The sequence below is a fragment of the Urocitellus parryii genome, chromosome 1 (genome assembly GCF_045843805.1).
Source record: "Urocitellus parryii isolate mUroPar1 chromosome 1, mUroPar1.hap1, whole genome shotgun sequence".
Lineage (NCBI taxonomy): Eukaryota > Metazoa > Chordata > Mammalia > Rodentia > Sciuridae > Urocitellus > Urocitellus parryii.
The window spans coordinates 96,392,800-96,415,310 of NC_135531.1; the positions used below are offsets into that span (position 1 = coordinate 96,392,800).

At 37.7% G+C, this 22,511-nt stretch overlaps 1 protein-coding gene across 7 annotated transcripts; it reads left to right on the top strand.

Annotated features, from left to right (window-relative positions):
* Positions 1-3,306: 3,306 nt before the first annotated feature.
* Positions 3,307-20,778, top strand: Rnf14 (ring finger protein 14). 7 transcript variants are annotated; one of them, XM_026384396.2, is made up of 11 exons: positions 3,432-4,142; positions 4,377-4,422; positions 5,274-5,380; positions 5,847-6,020; positions 7,278-7,439; positions 8,472-8,623; positions 13,604-14,131; positions 15,003-15,231; positions 15,600-15,772; positions 18,661-18,791; positions 19,402-20,778. In XM_026384396.2, exons 5-11 carry the CDS (start codon positions 7,286-7,288, stop codon positions 19,457-19,459), a joined length of 1,425 nt encoding a protein of 474 aa, XP_026240181.2. In that variant the 5' UTR covers positions 3,432-4,142; positions 4,377-4,422; positions 5,274-5,380; positions 5,847-6,020; positions 7,278-7,285; the 3' UTR covers positions 19,460-20,778. The 7 variants fall into 7 exon arrangements, with proteins under 7 accessions (XP_026240180.2, XP_026240185.2, XP_026240183.2 ...); XM_026384395.2 differs by lacking the exons at positions 3,432-4,142; positions 4,377-4,422 and adding an exon at positions 3,307-3,422; XM_026384397.2 differs by lacking the exon at positions 4,377-4,422.
* The last annotated feature ends 1,733 nt before the right edge of the window (positions 20,779-22,511 follow it).

Here is a 22,511-nt window from a genome sequence, read left to right on the forward strand (position 1 = left end):
CTACGTAAATTTCAGATTCCAAGGAAAGATTAAAATGCAGAACTTCTTGTTAAAAAATTACTAAGAATTTCAAGATGGCAACATCATAGCATCAAATCAAATCAGAAGCCCTTCTAAGTCTGGGACCCTTCTCAGTGCAGTCTTGTGTGACTGCAGGGGTTGTGGCCTGCGAAGCCAGTCCTGCCTGAGAGGCAGGTGGATAAGAGCTTTTGAATCTTATGAACTTGGATCAGAGTCCAAGCTCTGCTATTAACTTTTGGGGAGCAAGAAATATAGAATGAGCAAGACATAGGAGCTCATTAGATCATCAGAGGCACATTAGTTTGATGGTTCCCAGGAGTAGGAGCTAACAGATCTGTATTCCTTTTAAATACTGAGAACAGTGCTTCAAACCTAAAAGAATTTTTAATTGGGATATAATTCACAGATGATAAAATTAAACCTTCTAAAATGTATAATCCAGATGCTGCCTCAACCATCCAGCTATTTGGGTGGTTGAGGCAGGAGGATCACAAATTTGAGGCCAGCCTGCACAATTTAGAGACTGTTGTCTCAAAAAAAGATAAAAAAAAAAGGGGATGTGGGGCTGCATCTCAGTTATAAGTGTGATCACCTAGCAAACACTTGGATTCGATCCCCAGTATCTCACACACCACAAGGTGTACAGTCCAGTGATATCTAATACATCCACAAAGTTATGCAACCGTCACTGTTCTCTTAATTCCACAATGTTTTTATCCCTCTTCAAAATACCCATCAATAGTCACTTCCCATTTCCTTCTGTTTTAGCCCATGGCAACTACTAATCTACTTTCTGTCTCTATGAATTTGCTGATTCTGGACAGTTCATATAAATGGAAAAATACAATATGTGGCCTTTTGTATGACTTATTTCACTTGACAATGTTTTTAAGATTCTATTCATGTTGAAGCATGTGTTGGTCAGCTTTTCATCATTATGACAGAAAACTTGAGAAAAACCACTTAAAGGAGGAAATATTTATTTTGGCTTACAGTTTCAGAAGTTTTAGTCTATGGTGGGTTGGCTCCATTGCTTTGGGCCTGAGACCAGGTAGAGCACCATGGCTGGAAGGAGCTGTGGCAGAGGAAAACTGCCCAGCAGGTGGGAAGCAGAGAGAGACCGACTAACTGACTGGAGATATGATATAGTCCCCTACAGAATGCCTCTAAGGACTCACTTCCTCTAACTAGGTTCCACTTCCTACAGTTTCCATCACCTCCTAATAGTTCATTCAGGTATAAATAACATTAATGAATTGATCCAATGACTCAGGGGCACTCGACCACTGAGCCACATCTCCAGCCCAGGAAGGACAGGGTTAGAGACAGGGTCTCACTGAGTTGCTTAGCGCCTCCCCATTGCTGAGGTTGGCTTTGAACTCATGATCCTCCTGCCTCAGCCTCCCAGAGCCACTGCAATTACAGGTGTTCACCACCGAGCCCGGCTTCCATCACTTTCCCAAATCTCCACCTGTGAATATCGCTGCATTGGGGACCAATCCTTTAACATATGAGCCTTTGGAGGTCATTCCAGATTCAAACCATAACAAATCAACTATCAGTACTCCTTTTTTATTGCTAAATAGTATTTCACTGTATGGATATACCACATTTTGTTCATCCATTCATTCATTGATGGAAGTTTGGGTTGTTTCCACTTTTTCAGTTTTGTGAATATTACTGCTATGAATATTCATGTACAGTATGCATTTTTCAATTCTCTTCGGTATATATCTAGGAGTAGAATTTCTGAGTTTCATTTTAACTCTACTCTTAATTTCTTGAGGACCTACCAAACTATTTTCCAAAGCGGCTGTACCATTTTACATTCCAATTAACAGTAAATGAAAGTTCCAATTCCTCTACATCCTCACCAATTCCTGTTATTTTTATTACAATCATCTTCGTGGGTGTGAAAAGGTTCCTCATGATAATTATCGATGTTGAGCATCTTTCAGGCGTTTACTGACCATGTACATAGTTTCATTAGGAAAGTACCTAATCAGATCCTTTGTCCATTTTTCTATTGTTCAGTTGCTAGAGTTCTTTAGATGTTTTAGGTAACTAATTTTTATTAGATATATGATTTGCAAATATTTTATGTGGTTTGTCTTTTCACTTTCTTGATATTGTCCTTTGAAGCACAAAGTTTTTAATTTGATAAATCCACTTTATCTATTTTTTTTTCCTTTTATTGCTTGTGCTTTTTGTGTCCTGTAAAAGAAACTACTGCCTGTTGGGCACAGTGGCTCACACCTGATATCCCAGCAAGTTGGGAGGCTGAAGCAGAAGGACAAGTTCAAGGACAGCCTCAGAATTTAGCAAGAATCTGTCTCAAAATAAAAAAAAAAATACAGGTTGGGAGTGTAGCTCAGTGGTAAAGCATTTGCCTAGTTTGCACAAGATCCTCTGGTCAATCACCATCACTGCCTAAATAAAAATAAATAAATAAATAAATAAGGCTGGGGATGTAGCTCAGCATAAAAGTTCAATCCTCAGTACTTCAAAGGAGAAAAGGAACTTTTGCTTAATCCAAGTTCATAAAGACTTATTATATTTTTCTAATAATTTTAAATGTCCTCACATTTAGACCTTTGATTCATTTTTATTTTTTATATTATGGAATGAGATAGGAAGCATGCAATTTTAACTCCTGCTCATATCTAAATAATCATGTGGCCTTTGTTAAGTTGTTGAATCTGAATCTCAATTTTCTCCTTTGTAAAGTGAGAATAACAAATGATACTTAAATCAAAAAAGTTTAAATATGGAGAAAATGTACATTAAACCATACGATGCTTGAAGCATTCAACTGCTTAATAAATGTGGTAGTTAGCACTGTAATGAGCAACAAGTCAATGCTTTCATACTGCAGGTGCGAGAAAGATGGGCAGCTATTCTCAGAAGGTAGTTGGGTGGGTGGGAGGCTTGCCTAGTCCTCCTGGAGGCGCAGGTCTAGTATTGCTATGGGACTCTACCCCAAGTGGACCAAGGACTGGAGTTCATGTCTAGGAATTGGTAAACATTCTAATTCACGGCCCCCAACCACAACTACTGAAAGGAGTCCCCTAACTAAGATGTCCCCCGAACCTGCATTTGTATAGACTCTAGAAGCACACGAGGTGGTGGTGGGAACGGCTGGCTCGCCTGCAGCGCCGCCTATGGCCTGCGGAGGGCGCACAGGAAACTGGGACGGTCCCGGAGGCTGCGCAGAGCAGTCCCCACGCCGGCTGCCGCCCTGCCGTATCCGCCCCGCTCAGCTGACAGCTCTAAAAACGGAAGAGGCGGTGCGCTGGTTGAGCTGGGCGTCTCTAGGCCTGGCCGGCGAGTGGTGGTGCGGGGGCCCCGGGCAAGGGCGGAGAGCGGAACTATCGGGCCCGGCACGGCGGGGCGGCCGGAAGGTACGGAGGGGACCGCGCTCTGGGCGCGCGAGGCAGAGACTGGTGGCCGGGCCGGGCCTGTTCAGCCGGCCCGAGGCTCGCAGACCTGGGACCCGGCAGCCTGGCCCGGCGCCCACTGGGACGCTTAGGAGGAAGAGGAAGGTCCAGGCCCTGTTCCTTCGGGACGCCCTGGGCGGGCCCTCTCCGCGCCCGGCCGCACAGCGCGCTCTTTTTCTGGCCCTGGGCAGGCAGCTCGGCTTGGGCCTGCCTCGGGTAGTTGCTGAGTTGCACAAACAGCTCTGCACGCCGGGTGGCCCGCAGTGGAGACCGGCAGCGACCCGCTGAGCCCGGAACGGGGCTGGCTGCAGGGCGGGAGTCTGCACGCTGTGACCTGGAAGAATGAGTAGCATTTTTGAGGCTGTAGGGAAAGCCGGCGGAGGAGGGGCTTCCCTCACTGCTGTAGCGGTTTCCGGTTTGCCACAACTAATATTAAACTTTGAATTATCTCTTGTCTGTTGGCGCCAGGGTTTCTTGTTGCTCCCGTGTTACAGATGAAGAAACAGGGCGTTGTGAATCCAGATTTAGTTCTTTAGTAACTGTGTGACCTTGGGCCAGAAAGTCAACCTACGCTGTCATTTTTCTTATTTGTGTAATGGATATAGTAATAGGATTTGCTTCATGTGGTTGTGGAACTCAGCATCAGTTAATGCATTGAAAGGGTTTAGCACAACGCCCGACACGGTGAGAGTTCACCGATTGTTACTGTTCTTAATGTTATTGTGACGACTGACCCAACTTCCTGCTTCTAGTGGGATGTGGCAGGGTGGTCACTGAACACCATGCCCCTAGATCCCCTAGTTCCAGTACACTGCGTATCACCCCGATCCATTTATAGTTTTCCAGTGTTTAATGCAAAGCACTACTAGATGACGAGAACAATACACAGATGAAAGATTTGGTCTTCTCCCTTTACAGACTAGTAGGAGAGGAAGTGCAAATTCATCAGCTACTGTAACATCAGGTGGGATGTGACAATGTCATAATGTTTGCATTTTAAAGAAAGACATGGTGTCTGTTTGGAAAGTGCTGAGTGGAATAAGGGCTTTTGGATTGGGCCTCGGATGATGAGGGGATGGAATCAGTAGAAAATGGAATTTAGGGACCAGAATTAGGGAATTAGGGCCCACTGGCAACTTAAGCAGCTGAAGTCTAGTGTGCTAGGTCATGAGAACTGTTGAAGGGAAGTACATCTTAAGAGTACAGGTTTTCAGCCCTGACTGCATATTGGAATCACCTGGACAGCTTGGAAAATTAGAGGCCTGATTCAGTTGCCCTTGAGTATAGCCTGGATTTTGGGATTTTCAAAAGTAGCTCCTTAGGAAAGTCTAATGTTCAGACAAGATGGAGAACAGTAACCTAAAACTATAAGCTCATTTTTCATATCATCTATCAATATTTTAATGGAAAGAAACAAAAAGCTTGCTTAATCCTGTTATCACCTGGTAAAATTGTTGAAGATTTAAAACTCATGCAGAAGGATCCAATATAGTACATAGTAGATGCTCAATAAATGAAAATTGATTCTGAATATTATTGTCACACATCTGAGAATCTGCTTTTTGTTTTTAGTACTGGGGATTGAACCCAGGGAGCTCCTTAACCACAGAGCCACATTACCAGCCCTTTTTATATTTAGGGAAAGGTTCTCACTAAGTTGCTTAGGGGCTTCACTAAGTTATTGAAGCCGGCTTTGAAGTCGTGGTCCTCCTGCCTCAGTCTCATGCACTGAATTAGAGGCATGCACCACCGAAACTGGCTGAGAATCTGGTTTTAAAACTATGGTTTCATACAGTATTTTTCATATAATTTCAGGGTACTCATTGGATTCTCCATAACCCGTCTGTGGAATACACTTCCCTTCTTGTGGACCCCAGTTTAGAAGTCTGACTCTAAAGCATTTAGAATAAAACTTAAAAAGTGTATGTATGCATGTATATATTCTCTTGTTTTAAAATATTATCCTGCAATCGACATTGAGCCAACCTTGAATGTTGCTGCCAAGGTTAATTCATGTATAGGAGAAAAGAAAAACTGGAGGGGGATGGGGATTTAAATGAATAGAAGAAGCAGAAGAGGAAGGAAAGAAAAATAAAAAACAAATTTAGGAAAATGTTTGTTATGGGGCATGTATCTTGTCCTTTCATATGACCTTGTGTTCCTCTCTGGGCTGAGTGCAGTGAGATAAGAAGGCCTCTGTCATTGCTGCAGAACACGCAATTGCCCCTTTAACCACCTGATTCAGTCTGTTGTGGGAGAGTAATATGCAGCTGTACATTAGGATTGGCCATATGTTAGGTTGTGTTTGACATAAGTAGTCATAATGAAAATTCAGAACTTAAATTTGGACAGGGTCCTAACACCATCTTTCATATTTCTTTTCTGCAGATGGCAGGATTTCTATAGTATATCTAATATGAGTCCCACATCTTGGCCTCTTACCCAGCTTCAGCAGTCTCAGCTCCACTGGCTGGAGAATAAATGGGATTTGCACAAATTCCAAACAGAACTGAAATTCAGACTGCAGTGTTAATATCATTTTCTTCTGGTTGTTATTAACAGGTACTAACTGACCTCAAATAGAACATGTCACTGTGCCTTAGATAGGGGATGCAGTTTAAACAGAGCCATTAGCATTTGTTGGAAAAAATATATAACTAGAAAATGGAATATTTTAAATGATTTTGTTTAACTTTTTTGGTGTCACCGTTTTGTGTCATGGTGCTGGGATCAAACCCAGGGCCTTCACACATGCTAGGGTGAGTGCTTTATCACTCAGCTACATCCCCAGCCCTTTTTTTTTTTTTTTTGGTACTGGGGATTGAACTCAGGGCTTCACACATGCTAGGCAAGTTCTATTACTGAGTTACATCACCAGCTACAGTGTCAACTTTTATAATCTATAAAACCAAGTCCTAACCTTTCACTTTTGTACATGTCAATGAAACAAGTTTGTAGTTGAGAGGGAACAACTGTAGTTACATACAACATTTTAATTGACAAGATGGTAATATTTTTGTTTTTATTAAAGTAATTTTATAGATTCTCATTGCATATTTTTCCCATTTAAATTATCTGGAATTTGGTATTCTTTCAGAAATCTATTATTTTGCTGCTTGCTCAGTTGTCTAACTTTCTTATATAGTATCTATGTCTGTAACATTATCTAGAACAGAGTTTTCTCATTTGGGAGCAATTTTACTCCCCATCTGGAGGTATTTTTGAGTGTCACAACTTGGAGGGGGTGCACTATTGGCATCTAGTGGGTACAGGCCAGGGGATGCTGTTAAATATTCTATAATGCACAACACAGTCTCCTCACAATAAAAGTTTAAAAAGCATATCAGATATTCTTTCCAGTCCCTTTGATGAACAAGGTTTTGCTAAGTTCAGTGGATAAGTCAAAGTAGATTGCACTTTGTCCTTTATTTTATTTTTTTGCAATGTTGAGGATTGAACTCAGGATCTCATTCATGATAGGCTGAAATTCTGTCACTGAGCTATATTCCCAGCTTTATTTGTTCTTTTGAATTTTTTTTTAAAATTGTGCTTTTACCCCCTGAATCAGTCATGATACCTAACTGATACTGTGAACAATTGGAAGCACCATAAGCACCCTTTTTAAAAAAGATTTTATTGCAAAGCTAGTAGAATGCTAGATATGGCTGTCATTTTTAGTTTAATAGAAGAGTGAGAGTATTGATTAATCCTTTGCAGTTATTTGTGAGGAACTTTTTGTTTTGTGTACTATTAAACTTTTCCCAACTCTGTATAATTTCTATTCTTAACTGATTTGAACGATTATCTTCAATTCTTCAGAACATTAAATGTCGTCAGAAGACCGAGAAGCTCAGGAGGATGAATTGCTGGCCCTGGCGAGTATTTATGATGGAGATGAATTTAGAAAAGCAGAGTCTGTCCAAGGTGGAGAAACCAGGATCTATTTGGATTTGCCACAAAATTTCAAGATATTTGTGAGCGGTTAGTTAATAATATTCTCTTACACAGATTTTTCTAAATAAAGATTATTCTCAAATGTTTAGTGTACTCTAAACTATTTGTCATTGTGTGTTTCTAGGCATTAGTGATAGATGGTAGTAGTACAGATTTAATCCATGTTTCTATTTTTAAAAAATGGGAGATAAGCAGTTTGCAATTTCATTCTGCCTTTTGACCACTGAATTGAGGCATTATCTTGCATGTTTCATGCATTCTGTCTTCTAACTAGCAGTTTACAGCCGTGAGTCACTGATAGTTTAATAGAGATAATCATAGAGAAAACGAAAGAATATACACATAAAACTTGGGAAAGCCTTAAAATACCATGGTGATTGTTGATACTATTTGGTTTCCAGAATCATTTCAGCTATCATAAACAAGTGACATATCCTGTTACTCTGTGGCTGTTTGCTTCAAAAAGACAAAACTGCTGCTTTTGATACAAACACAGAAGACCTTGATGCATGCTTTCTCAAAATGTTTCTACTCTAGGGATATTGAATAAGAAAAAGTGATTATTTAAATGAAACTTTGGTTGTGAGAGTGTTGTGTGCTTTAACAGGTCTTCAAGCCGGAGATCATTGTGCTGGCACAAACATTCTCAACTGTGATTCGTGGGTATTTGGCACATCCTAGTCTAAGAAAGTCATGGTTGTTTGATAGAAATAAACATCTTTTTCTTTGGATTACATCTTTAATTGTCTTGTTTATAACCAACAACAAAACAAAACATTGATTATTAATGTTAGGAAATGTACTGAGAAGTGTTATGTAATAATATGTTATATGTCTTCATTACACATTTTCATGGTGCTTAGTAGATTTCTTGAGGGCTTAGAAGATTTTTTTTTTTAAGTGGTGGCTATGAAGTTAAAATTAGGAAATAGAAAGTGCTTTGGGGGAGGGTTTTTATTCCCTCAACTAAAGCATTAGTCTTTCTTGAGCACTGCTCAACAGTAATGGACACTCAAGTGTTGATCAACTGATCCTTTCTAATCTTTGTTTTTGGTTCAGGCAATTCAAATGAGTGTCTCCAGACTAGTGGCTTTGAATACACCATTTGCTTTCTGCCTCCACTTGTGCTGAACTTTGAACTGCCACCAGATTATCCATCCTCCTCCCCACCTTCATTCACACTTAGTGGCAAATGGCTGTCACCAACTCAGGTAGACCCAAAACTTAATTTCTCCTATCCATTTTAGAACCTTACAAAATCATCTTTAATTGAAGACTACTTTGATGATCTTGAATTCAGTGCATGAAGAACAAATGGCTTTGATTTTGTAATTTTTTCCCACTTGCCTTCATGAATCCTAATGTTAATGAATTGAAAATGTTTGGTGTTTTAAAAAGGAATGGCAGTAACTGAAGTGATTAATCATGAATTGCAATGGTAATAAGTTTTAATCAAGTATATTGTTTCTGGTTTTACTATTTTTAAATTTAATCTCTATCGTAATGGAGACTATAAGGTCCTTGTTTTTCATAGATGTTGATATTTTTTTCTTAGTTTTTTAAATCCATTCCTTAAATGAAAGATGTAATTAGGACTGAAAATTGAGCTAAGGTAGCTATAATAAGCGAATTTCTTGAGTAAATATACCAAGCAATTTTCTTCCTAAAAATCTATATATTAATCAATAATTATTGACTAGTATCATTTAGTTGTAAATGTACACAAATAGAAACGTGTACAGTTCTTGTAGAGATCTCATTAAAGTTTGAGACCCTTTGTTGAGAGCCTTTATTCCCTCTGGGTTATATATTCTTTTCTAGTAACATCCTCAATTCTTTTTTCTTTTCTTAATTATACATAGTTATAGGCCGCAGTGTGATATTTCAACAAATGTAAACAGTATGTATTAATTAAATCAGGTAATCAGCATTTTCTTCTCTTTATCATTTATGTTTGAAGCCTTCATGCACTTCTTCAACCTGAACTCTTGATAAACATATATTCTGGGACATAATGGATCAATAAGAGCTACTTTTCTCGAGGTCATGATAAAGATTGATATTTATTAAGACAAAACCTGTCAGAGTTGCTGATCTCAAGGAATAGTTCCTTATATTTTTAAATTTTTTAAGTTTTTAAAGTTATAGATTGACACAATGCTTTATTTATTTTTATGTGATGCTGAGGATCAAACTCAGAGCCTCATATGTACTAGGCAAGCGCTAAACCACTGAGCCATGACCCCAGCCCTAGCTCCTTAGTTTTTAAACATATAATTTTCATTTCCCCACCCACCAGTCTAATCTTTTAGATGAAAGTGCTTTTGCAAAATTGAGATTATGGTTTTGAAAAAATTAACTCTATAAAAGATAATACATGTAGAATAAAAAGGTATATTACTTTGCATTGTAGTATCTGTACCAGAGCCAGTACATGCAAGACAGCTGAGTGTTTGCCCAGGAAGATAAAGACTATTGGACATTTAGATCACTGAAAGATGACCAGATTATTGTAGATATTTATAGTTTCATTTCTCCAGAGAGCTCTTGATATTTGACTTTCATGCATTTATGCATGTACACACATGCAAACAGGATAGGTTAACTGTCTAGTGGTAGTTTCAGATTCTAGCATACTTAATGCTGACCTGTTGGGGGCTGCAGAGGAGGAGGATTGTTCATTTTTTGTTTTACAGCTAAAATTATAGTATGATTCTTTATCAAATTCTTATGCATATAGTTGACATTTTAGTTGGTCTCTTAGATTCTTTCATGGTTCATTTCTCATTTGTTGCTGCACCCTGACTCCATGGCATTATAAATTTACCTATTGATAGTGAAGTTGACACATGGACCTGTTGTTATTCATTGAAATGGGGTGGGTAGATAGGATTCAAGAAGTGGATTTAGTTTTCTGGTATTTCCATTGTTCTTCCTCCAATGTAAACACACATAGTCTCTCTCTTGCTCTTTTCCACTGTCTTCCCCTTTCCCTTTCACATTAACATTAACATGCATCCCTGTCTTTTGAGAAGGGACTGGAGAAGAAAAAGGGATGGCCAAAGAATGGGTTTTTTATTGGACTTGGTCACTCACACAGCATACAGAGCTTCCCTTTTAAGTATTTATTACATTTTACAGATGTTAGCACATTTCTCCAAAGCATGAGTGATATTATAAGCATCTTCAAGCAAATGTGAAATAGTATTAGTTGTCCAATCTTATCTCACCAATAAGTATATAAGATTTTACTTGTATGGGGTTTAGTCAGTAGCACTGTGCAGAGCAAAGAACAGAAAATGTGGTCCTTTTTGACTTGTTTAAATTTATAACATTTGTTTGCCATCTGGAAGGCTTATTTTTGAGTGTTTACCTAAAAAAGGAAAAGCAGCTTATAATTCCTGAGCTCTACTTACAAATATTTTACGTTTTTAATGGAAAATCCTCTTATATTTGCCTTTCAAATTGAACAGACCATTTTTTAAAGAGAAAAAGACAAAATAGTTTAACTTTGGTTGCTTAGTTTAGAAAGCGTAAACTAACTCTATGGCAGCCAAACCATATTGAGGGCTTGTAGTTATGTCCAAGGTCAGTATCAGTCACTTCCCTCTATTAATCAGGATCTCATGTAAGCCCAGATTGCTTAATTAAAAGTAGCTTGTAAATCTGAAAAACAAGCTCTAAGGTTGAAGTCTGCTAGTAAATCCTTCAGATGAGTTGACTTTTTGAGAGGACTTAAAGTTAGAATAAACTTTAAAACTTGGGTGGTATTTTTATTTTCTAAATTTATTCTCTATCTGACATGAAAGCATAAAGATTTATTGTATTTATGGGATATGTGATATTTTAATGCATGCATTATGTATGTTTACATTACATACCTACATATATAAGTTTAAGTTGGGGTAAATATCTGTCTTCTCAAGTATTTATAATTTCTTTATGATGAAAATATTTAACATCCTTCCTTTTTTCTTTAAATATTTTTGTTATCTGTAGTCACTTTACTGTGCAATAGCACCCAGAATTTTTTTGCTCCTATATAACTGTAACTTTGTACCTATTAATCAACTTTCCCCAGTCTTCCTTCTCCTTTTTTTCTCCCCAGCTTCTGGTAGCAACCATTATACTCTCCACTACTATGAGATTAACTTTTCTGTATTCCAAATATGACTGAGATCATGTAGTACTTGTCTTTCGGTACCTGTCTTATTCCGCTTAATGATTTCCAGTTACATGATTGGAGATTCTTTTATGTCTGAATAGTATTCTGTTATATAAGTGTACTACATTTTCCTTATCCACTCATCCATTGATGATTGTTTAGTCCCCTTCTTGGCTATGGTAAATAGTGCTGCAATTAATATGGGAGTGAAGATACTCCCATATCTCTTTGACATACTGATTTTATTTTCTTTGGATATATACCCAGTAGTGGGATTACTGGATCAGATTATAGTTCTGTGTTTAATTTTTGAGAAACCTCCATACTGTTTTCCATATTGGCTGTACTAGTTTACTTTCTCACCAACAGTGTGCAAGGGTTCACTTTTCTCCACATCCTTGTCAGCACTTGTTTTTTATAACTGTGCTTGCTGGAATGAGGTGATATCTCATTCTGATTTTGGTTTGCACTTCCCCTGATTAGTCATGTTGAACGTTTTTTAATATACCTTATTAGCCATTTGTATTTCTTTTTTTTTGAGAAATATCTACTTAGGTCTATTCCTCTCTGCTCCTCCACTAGTCTTTTTGCAGTGCTGGGGATTGAAACCAGGGCCTTGTGCATGCTAAATTAGCACTCTTATCCCAGAGCTATACCTCTAGTCTCCTATTGCCCAGATTACTTAAACCAAGTTACTTGTTGGGGATTTTTTGTTTGTTTTGTTTGTTTTTGCTATTGAGTTTTTGGAGTTTCTTATATATTCTGGATCAACCCTTGTCAGATGTATACATTACTAATACTTTCACCATACTATTGGTTGTCTCCTAATTTGATGATTATTTCCTTTGCTGTGCACAAGCTTTTTAGTTTGTAGTAATCTCATTTGTTCATTTTTGCTTTTGTTTCCTAAGCTTTTAGGGTCTTATCCAAAAAGGCCCTGCTCATTCCAGTGGTCTGAAGCATTTCTCTTATGTTTTCTGTAGTAGTTTCATAGTTTTAGGTGTTACATTTATGGTTTTAGTTTTTTAAACTGGTGAGAGATAAGAGTCTGGTTTTATCCTTCTGCATGTAAATGTTCAATTTTGCTATCACTATTTATTTTATTTTAATGCATTTTTAGTTGTAGATGAATGCAATATTTTTATTTATTTATTTTATATGGTGCTAAGGATCAAACCCAGTGCTTCACATGTGTTAGGCAAGTGCTCTACCACTTAGCTACAACTTCAGCCCTGCCGTCATCATTTATTGAAAAGATTATTCTTTCTTTTTTTTTTTTTTTTAAAGAGAGAGGAGGAGAGAGAGAGAGAGAGAGAGAGAGTTTTTTTTAATATTTATTTCTTTCAGTTTTCGGCGGACACAACATCTTTGTTGGTATGTGGTGCTGAGGATCAAACCCGGGTCGCACGCATGCCCGGCGAGCGCACTACCGCTTGAGCCACATCCCCAGCCCAAGATTATTCTTTCTTGAATGATTTTGTTTTGTGGTGCTGTGGATCAAACCCAGGGCCTCAGGCTTGCTAGGCAAGCCCTCTACCACTGAGCCACATCCCCAGTCCTGGATGATATTTTTTAACTGTTCTTTTTCTAACCATAATTCCAGAATACCTACAGGGCTAGGATTCCCAAAAGAAAAGAAATAGTTTGTTGTAGAACTAGATCTCTTTCTTCTGCATAAAGGTATAAAGTAATACTAAAACCAAAATCAAAGAATAAAAAAAAATCCTTCATTTCAGCTGAAAATGTAAATCTTGTTTACATCATATGGAATTTTGCCATTTCTCCTGTTTTCCTGGTACTTCTAACTTAGGACTTGGTATTCTGTTGTGGCTCATGTTGCTGAATATGAGTGCTTCAATAAGAATGTTGATACTGTTCTGTAGCACAGTTTATCACAGCAATAAAAATTATGTTAGGAAGTGTGAGGGCCTAACATACAAGTTAAAAATATTCCAAGAGAGATCAAAGAATTGATAGCAGCTTCTTCTTTCCAAACTCAACAGCATTTTCATGTGCTTTTTCCTAGCTCTCTGCTCTCTGCAAGCACTTAGACAACCTGTGGGAAGAGCACCGAGGCAGCGTGGTCCTGTTTGCCTGGATGCAGTTTCTTAAGGAAGACACCCTAGCATACCTGAACATTGTCTCTCCTTTTGAGCTCAAGATGGGCTCTCAGAAAAAAGTGCAGAGAAGGACGGCTCAGGCCTCTTCCAATACAGAACTAGAGTTTGGAGGAGCTACTGGATCTGATGTAGACCAAGAGGAAGTTGTGGATGAAAGAGCTGTACAGGATGTGGAATCATTGTCAAGTCTGATCCAGGAAATCTTGGACTTTGATCAAGCTCAGCAGATGAAATGCTTTAATAGTAAATTGTTCCTGTGCAATATTTGTTTCTGTGAGAAGTTGGGTAGTGAGTGCATGTACTTCTTGGAATGTAGGCATGTGTACTGTAAAGCCTGTCTGAAGGACTACTTTGAAATCCAGATAAAAGATGGCCAAGTCCAATGCCTCAATTGCCCAGAACCAAAGTGTCCTTCAGTGGCCACTCCTGGTCAGGTAACTTGACTTTGCTAATGGTTGCCTCCTAATTATCTTTCACAGAAGGAGACTTCTTCTCAGGGACTTCCTTGATAGCTCATGGGGCAATCTAAGGCCTTGGAACAAGCACACAAGTTGTTTCACTGTATCCATTAAGAATGCTATATAGTTTGGCCAGGCACAGTGGCACACACCAGCAACCCAGCTGAGGCAGGCAGATCACAAGTCCAAGGCCAGCCTTAGCAACTTAGCAAGACCCTGTTTTAAAATTTTTAAAAAGGGCTGTGGATGTGGGGATAGAGCTCAGTGGTAAATCACCATTGGGTTCAATCCCCAGTACTTGTGGGGAGCGGAAAAGCTGTTATGGTCTTAATCTATCATTTAAGCAAACGTAAATGCTACCTTTTTTGGCCTTGGAATGGGCAGTCTTAGACAAGGAGAAGTGTTCAAGGAATTATGAAGTAATTCATAATTGTTTACTTTGTGTATCTGCTAGGATTCTATCAACCTTGGAATCACTAGCCTTTACTGGGGTGAGATTGGGATCTGAAGGGGACATCCTTTGGAACCATTCATAGACTTTAGCATAAGTCATCCTACTTGTTTTTATTTTCTTTGTTTTTAAAATAAAATTTTAAGGCATAATTTTATTTACAATAAGAGATACCCATTTAAATTGTATGGTTTGATTAGTTTTGACAAATGTGTAGATCCATGCTACCACCATTCAGTCAAGATAGAGACCATTGCCTATTTGGTTTATTCTGAAGGAGGATAGAAGTTTCAATTTCTGTGCCCATCTAATTTATACCAGCATTCTAAGAATCTCCTCGGGATCAGAACTGGTTAAGGAATTATTAAACCTATGGTGTTTTATATTTCCCTTCAGGTCAAAGAGCTAGTGGAAGCAGAGTTATTTGCCCGTTATGACCGCCTTCTCCTCCAGTCCACCTTGGACCTGATGGCAGATGTTGTATACTGTCCCCGCCCATGCTGCCAGCTGCCTGTGATGCAGGAGCCTGGCTGTACCATGGGCATCTGCTCCAGCTGCAATTTTGCCTTCTGTACCTTGTGTAGGTTGACCTATCATGGGGTCTCTCCATGTAAGGTAACTGCAGGTATGTTGTAACTGTGAATTCAGGCCCCGTATCCTTTACCCCTTCTCCACCAAGGCTGTATGGCTTCAATTCTTTTATATTTAGAAGTATTCATCCGATATATCTTTCTGTGTCAGTAACTGCCCTGGGCTCTGGGCATATAGCAGTGACCAGAGAGACAAAATTTCTGCCTTCGTGGAACTTGCATTCTAGTGGGAGTAACAGGCAAACAAAATAAATAAGGATATTAGATAATGGTAGGTGCTAAGGGCAAAAAAGAAAGCAGAGGCAGGATATGAAATGTTTCAGTCAAAGATTATGGCCATTTATTTAAAAGATTTTTAGCATTCAAAGTAGTATAAAAGTTTATTTTCTATTTCACTTTCTAGAGAAATTAATAGATTTACGAAATGAGTACCTGCAAGCAGATGAAGCTAATAAAAGATTTTTGGAACAGAGGTATGGTAAGAGGGTGATTCAGAAGGCCCTGGAAGAAATGGAAAGTAAAGAGTGGCTGGAAAAGAACTCAAAGAGTTGCCCATGTTGTGGGACTCCCATACAGGTGAATGTTTTGTATCAGACTTGGAGGCAAACAGATTTGAAAACATGTCATCATTATTATTAGTCAATTTTATGAGTTAATAAACAAATACAATTTAGTATTTACTAAGCTTTATTACTTAGAAAATGCAAAATTGACTATTAACAATGTTATTGACTTTGTTTTATTATTTTTGCAGTACTAGGTATTAAACCAAAGACCTTGTGTATACTTTTTTTAAAATATTTATTTTTTAGTTATAGGTGAACACAATATCTTTATTTTATTTTTATGTGATGCTGAGGATCGAACCCAGTGTCTCACGCATGGTAGGCGAGTGCTGATCCACAACCCCAGCCCCGACCTTGTGTATACTAAGCAAGTGTTGTACCACTGGGCTACGTTCCCAGCCCTATTTTTTAATTTATTTTGAGACTGGGTATTGCTAAGTTGCTCAGGTTGGCCTTCAATTTGTAATCCTCCTGCCTCTGATTTCCCAGTAGGTGCACTTACAGCAATGCACTTCCACTGAGTTTGTTATTGACCTGAAACGTATGTATACTTCTCTTTCACAGTGCTTTCTTGTAGAGACAATTGTTCTCACAGTATATCCACCTCAGAATTGAATGGGTTATGCTTTAATCCATTTTATCTTGCTAATTTACCCCAGATTGGATACATTATAAAGAAAAGAGTTTATTTTGGCTTAGGTTCTGGTCTAACGTTGAGGGGCCTTCTTTTTGGCAAAGTCCCAAGACCGTTACAGAACATCACATAGCAAGAGATAGGGTGTGTGTGTGTGTTTCCTGTAGTCTCTCATCTTATAATTTCATCAGTTTCTAATAAGTCTCCCCGCCATGACTTTAATCCTAATCTTCTCTCAAAAGCCCACCTCTAACACCATAGTCAGATTAAGTTTCCACAATGGGAATTAAACTCCAACATGAGTTTTGGAGGGTACAAACCTTATTCAAACTGTAGCTAGTTAGAGGAGGACATACTGGAGATACAGTCAACTAACTACCTCTGAACTTTTAAAAAATCATATCTGATTGGGTATGGTGCACATGCTTGTAATCCCAGTTATTCAGGAGGCTGAGGCAGGAGGATCTCAAGTTTGAGGTCAGCCTTGGCAACTTAGTGAGATGCTGTCTCAAAATAAAAATAAATAATAGGTAAAGCATAACTCATTCAATTCTGAGGTGGATAAACTGTGAGAACAATTGTCTCTATAAGAAAGCACTGTGAAAAGGGATAGGGATTCATTTCAGTGGTAGAGGGTCCCTGGGTTCTACCCTCATACTACCCCCCCCCCAAAAAAAAAAAATCATCTGGTCAGGCATACTGGCACCTGCTACTTGAGGCTGATGCAGGAGGAGTGCAAGTTTTGAGTCCAGCCTGGGCAATTTAGCATTCCTTGTCTCAAAATGAGATAAAGGACCAGGGCTATAATGCAGTTGGAAGAGCCAGGAGCAGTGGCTCAGGTCTGTAATCCCAACAGCTCAGAACACTGAGGCAGGAGGATTGCAAGTTCAAAGCCAGCCTTAGCAATTTAGCAAGGCCCTTTCTCAAAATAAACAAGGGTGGAGGGTGTTGCTCAGTAGTTAAGCACTTCTGGATTCAATCTCTGGTACCAAAAAAATAAAAACATTAAAAAGTCAGTGAGGGCTGGGGATGTGGCTCAAGCCGGTAACACGCTTGCCTGGTATGCGCAGGGCGCTGGGTTTGATCCTCAGCACTACATAAAATAAAATAAAGATGTTGTGTCTGCTGAGAACTAAAAAAAGAAAAAAAAAAGTCAGTGATAGAGCACTTGCCTGGCATGTGTGCAGCCCTGAGTTCAATCCCCAGTACAGGAGGGAAAAATGTCACATCTTATTCCTCAAAACTGCCCAGGAAAGCAATATACCCATTTAACAAGTATATACTTAGAAAGTAGAGAAATTTTTTTCTATTAATCTGAGTCAAATAAGTAGAAAAATCTGTTATTTCTTGCCAAAATTTTAACCTTTTAAAGTCAAAATATAACTACTGTTCCAATCCTTTATATCTGAACTGAACCTAGTGGTGATTCTCTAGTTAATATTGATGGTATTACATATTCTCCAGTTTCAGTTTATGTGTGTGTGTGTGTGTGTGTGTGTGTGTGTGTGTGTGTGTTTATACACACACACATAGGAACCTGGCATTATATTTGATCACTTCTTTTTTTTTTCCTTTTTTTTTTATTGGTTGTTCACAACATTACAAAGCTCTTGACATATCATATTTCATACATTAGATTGAAGTGGGTTATGAACTCCCAATTTTACCCCAAATGCAGATTGCAGAATCACGTTGGTTACACATCCACAATTTTACATAATGCCCTATTAGTAATTGTTGTATTTTGATCACTTCTGATATGCCTTAGCCCTAGAATAGGTTGGAAGACTTGATACCAAATATTTACTTAGGTTTATGTAAAAATTTAAAACTTAAACATTTAATCCAAACATTTTAATGTTAATCTATAATATCTATAATATCGTCATATATATGGTCATATGTAACTACATATATAGTCATATGTTTGGTTTGTATCTACCATTTATCAGAAAAGATATGTGAGACACTGGGTTTGATTCTTAGCATCACATATAAAAAAATAAAGATCCATTGACAACTAAAAATATTTTTAAAAAACACGATTTTGCTAAGTATCTATTTGTAGAATACCTACTAGATATTTTCTATATTTTACTTGTAATGCAAAATTGTAAGCATTAAATAGTTGTGTGTTACCTGTATATTTCAATTCTATATGAAAACAGGGAGAAAACTAGAATTTTATATGGAATCTTTTTGGCACTTGTTTTTCACTTTTGCTTTTACATCCTTGATAATGTTCTTTTTGTCCTTCCCACCAGAAGTTAGATGGATGTAACAAGATGACATGTACTGGCTGTATGCAATATTTCTGCTGGATTTGCATGGGTTCTCTGTCTAGAGCAAACCCTTACAAACATTTTACTGATCCCGATTCCCCATGTTTTAACAGGTATGTATACACAGAATCCATAGACTTAGCAGCACTTTTTGATACCTGATTTGCAGACTACAAATCGCATGTTTTACTTATGTACTCGGACTTAGGGAATTCCACTACATTTTCCAAATAAATGTTTATATTAGTTTCTTGAAAGTGAGTTTAATAATGAGAATACACACTGTCTGAAAATACTTTTTTTCCTCTCAATTTTGTTGTTGTTGTTGTCTGTCTGGTGCTCAGGATTGAACCCAGGGCCTTGTACATTATAGGCAAATACTCTGTCATTAAACCACACCACACCCCCAGCCCTTTTTACTTTATTTTAAGATAGGATATTGCTGAGGCTTGCCTTAAACTTGTGATCCTCATGCCTCGGCCTGCTGAGTAGCTGGGATTATAGGTATGTACCACCACAAGTAGCTAAAAGAACTATTCTTATTAACTTTAAGGCAGCTTGCTGAGAGGGACCCAGATGTCAGCCCTCCTCTATGGAGTGATTAAAAAGAAGAAAAGATATACACAGATGTTATTAAAACAGTACAGAAAGTGTTTTTGAGAGGAGAAAAAACATTTAGTTTTATTGAAGTGCTTAAATATGTACCTTATTTTATGCTTCCAGGTTGTTCCATGCTGTGGATGTTAATGGAGATATTTGGGAAGATGAGATTGAAGACTAGTTAACTCTTTCTGCTCATAATATGGAAATGGAATGGTTTGCCCTAATCTTGTCAAGTGTACAAAGTAACTTTGCAGGATATTTAGGGTACCATGCATTCATAGAAGATAAGGAAGAGCAAGGTTTATATTTTCATTTGGTACTACTGATTATGGCACCTTCATACATTTTTCCATGTATCATAAATTGATAAAATTATAAGCCAAAGGTTCAGAAAATGAAAATTACAGAATATTAAATAATATAATATGCCCAAAGCTCTTTTTAACTAAAAAGTAAATATTTATTTTCTTCCCCAAGCTTTAGATAAGGAGAAGGGTCAGGAATTAAACATATAGACCTGTCTCCAAGGAGCATCCCTCTGAGACATTCTGTTGGAGCCCACTCAGTACTCCTAACAGCTGGGGTGGGTAGAAGCCTTATTAAAATCGTACTGAGAGCCTGATCCCATTCACTACACATTACTCACATTCCTTCCAACTGAAATTTCTGCTAAGTTCTCTTTGGAGGAAGCTTTTTGCTCTATGACTGGATGGCCCAGTGTTATTTTGATTGATGCTTTTTAGAATTTAGAAATTTATAATAATTTAAGAAATATTTTTCAGTACCACAAACACTGTGGGTGGCTTGATATTTATGAGTGATATATATAGTTCACTGATTTTGAGCCAAATCTATAATGTAATGAAACTGATGTGGGAGAATTTCTACCCTATTCTACTTTCCTGGGCAGTAGAGCTTGGATTTACCTTTTTATTCTACATTTTCTCCTTTTACCCTCCCCCTGCCTTCTGTTGCAAGGACAGTTTTAATATTAATTCCAGCAGCACACATTTTCCTCTGCAGAAACAAGAGAAAGCCTAATGTATTCTCAAGCTGAACAAGCTGAATGTTCTTTAATTATCTGGTTTTTGAACCTATATACATTACTGTAGTTCCAGCCCTAACCTGAGTTCTTTTTAAAGGTCTTCTCTAATGAGCTATGGGAATTTGGCTTTTTTGCAACAGCAGTGCTTTGGGTGATAATTTTGGCTTGATACCTAGATTCCTATTTCTGGATTTTGTTGGCTTTTTGGAAAATTGTTTTTCCTTATGATTTGGTGAGTGGCTAGCAAATTTAAAAATTTTTTTTTTTTTTTAAAGAGGGATAGAAGAATTCAGTTGTAGCTTGTGAACATGTTTTTGCTTCTACCTTGTCATTGAAAATTGAGGAATCACTTTTAACTGTTTTAGGTGTGTATGTCCAAAAAGTCAGCAAGTGTGTTTCTGGATTGTCAATGAGGATGCTTAATCTTAAAAATAAAAATAGTTTTTAAAAATCATCTTATAATTAGAACGGAGTTGCTGCTGTTTGTTCTATCATTGAGGCAACTGATCACATGGTAAAACTATTATAACTTTTTACTTTTTTGGTGCTAGAGATTGAACCCAGGACCTCAAGCATGCTTAGCATGCACTTTGCCCCTGAGCTACACCTGTATCCAAGGGGTCATAAAACCCTGTACCTAGGTATAGCTCTTAAAGTGAGTAAAAGAAAGTCCTGAATGGAACTTTCTTTTCTTATCTGGGCTTGTGACTGAGCCTAGATTTTAAGGCTCATGTTTGTTTAAACAACTATGTTTTATGGACTTTCATTTAACACATTTTATATGAGAACTGAAGTTAAAGAATAAGTTGGTGATAAGAAATGAAAATTGACTGTATACCTAAGAAAAGTGATTGAATAATTTGGAATTTTTTAGTAGTAGCCACTCAGAAATTCTAGTTCATAAGCTGGTTGATATTTGCTACCGATCATTTTATTTTAAGCTGTTGTATATTGATGATATCATAGATGTAGGAAAGAAGTCTTCATAGTACAGTTTTGTGAAAGAAATGGAAGGATATTTTTCTTCTTTTATGATTTTTAAAAACCTAACACAGGTATTTATTCACCTGAAAGTTTTCTTTCTTCCTTTCTTAGGTACAAAATATTCATCCCTTAATTTTATCAAAGAACTTAAGGCTTATAAAGCCTTATTTTTTACCCATATTTTTTAGTGATGCATCATAATTATACATAATGGTGGGATTTGTTGTTACATAGTAAAGCCTTATTTTTTAATTTAAAAATTTTTTTAGTTGTAGATGGACACAATATCTTTATTTTATTTATTTATTTTTATGTGGTGCTGAGGATTGAACCCATTGCCTCATATTTGCTAGGCAAGTGCTCTACCACTGAGCTACACCCCCAGCCCCGCAAAGCCTTATTTTTGAGGCATAGTTATAAGCTGATTTTGATATGGTATAGTTTGGGTAGAGTATTTTTGTTTCTGAGTAAAATGAAAGATTGGGGTAACTCCCTGACTACCCTGTAAAACAACTGAGTTTGGGGAAAGTTGCCATGTCACAAAAGTATATGATGGAATAGAGTTTTGTACCTAAGGACAAAATAAGAAGACCTTATCTTACAAGTGGGCTGAGATTTGCCATACATTGACATGAACCTTTATGGGTCCTTTTGGTAGGAATTTAAAGAGGCGATGTCTCTTGATTTTATATGAAAGGTTTGTGAGTCTAGAGTGGAGAAATTAAAATAAGCTTCCAAATAACTTCTTTCCTTAAGTCAAAATAGAAGCTCTGAATTTTTAAGCTTGTTTGTGATGGAACAAAGGGCCTGTATTTGTCAATTGAGGTACATCTTGTTTAACATTTATTTATTTATTTATTTTGTTATCAGGAATTGAAACTCAGGGGCACTTAAACCACTGAGTCACATCCCCAGCCCTATTTTGTATTTTATTTAGAGACAGGGTCTCACTGAGTTGTTTAGCGCCTCACAGTGCTGAGGCTGGCTTTGCACTTGCAGTCCCCCTGTCTCAGCCTCTCGAGCTGCTGGAATTACAGGTGTACCACTGCACCCAGCTCATAATTTTTTGTTTTTTTTAAAGGAAACTTATAGAATAGTTTTAGATTTATAAAAAACTACAAAGGTAGCATAGAGTTCCCATATATCCTATACCAAATTTCCCGTTAATACTGAACGTTAGTATGGTGCATTTGTCACAATA

Excerpts from the sequence above, each read along its gene's own strand:
- Rnf14 (XM_026384395.2), top strand. The coding sequence starts at position 7,286 with ATGTCGTCAGAAGACCGAGAAGCTCAGGAGGATGAATTGCTGGCCCTG. Across the intron at positions 7,440-8,471 it reads TTTCAAGATATTTGTGAGCG|GCAATTCAAATGAGTGTCTC; the intron begins GTTAGTTAATAA and ends TTTTTGGTTCAG. Across the intron at positions 15,232-15,599 it reads TCCATGTAAGGTAACTGCAG|AGAAATTAATAGATTTACGA; the intron begins GTATGTTGTAAC and ends TTCACTTTCTAG.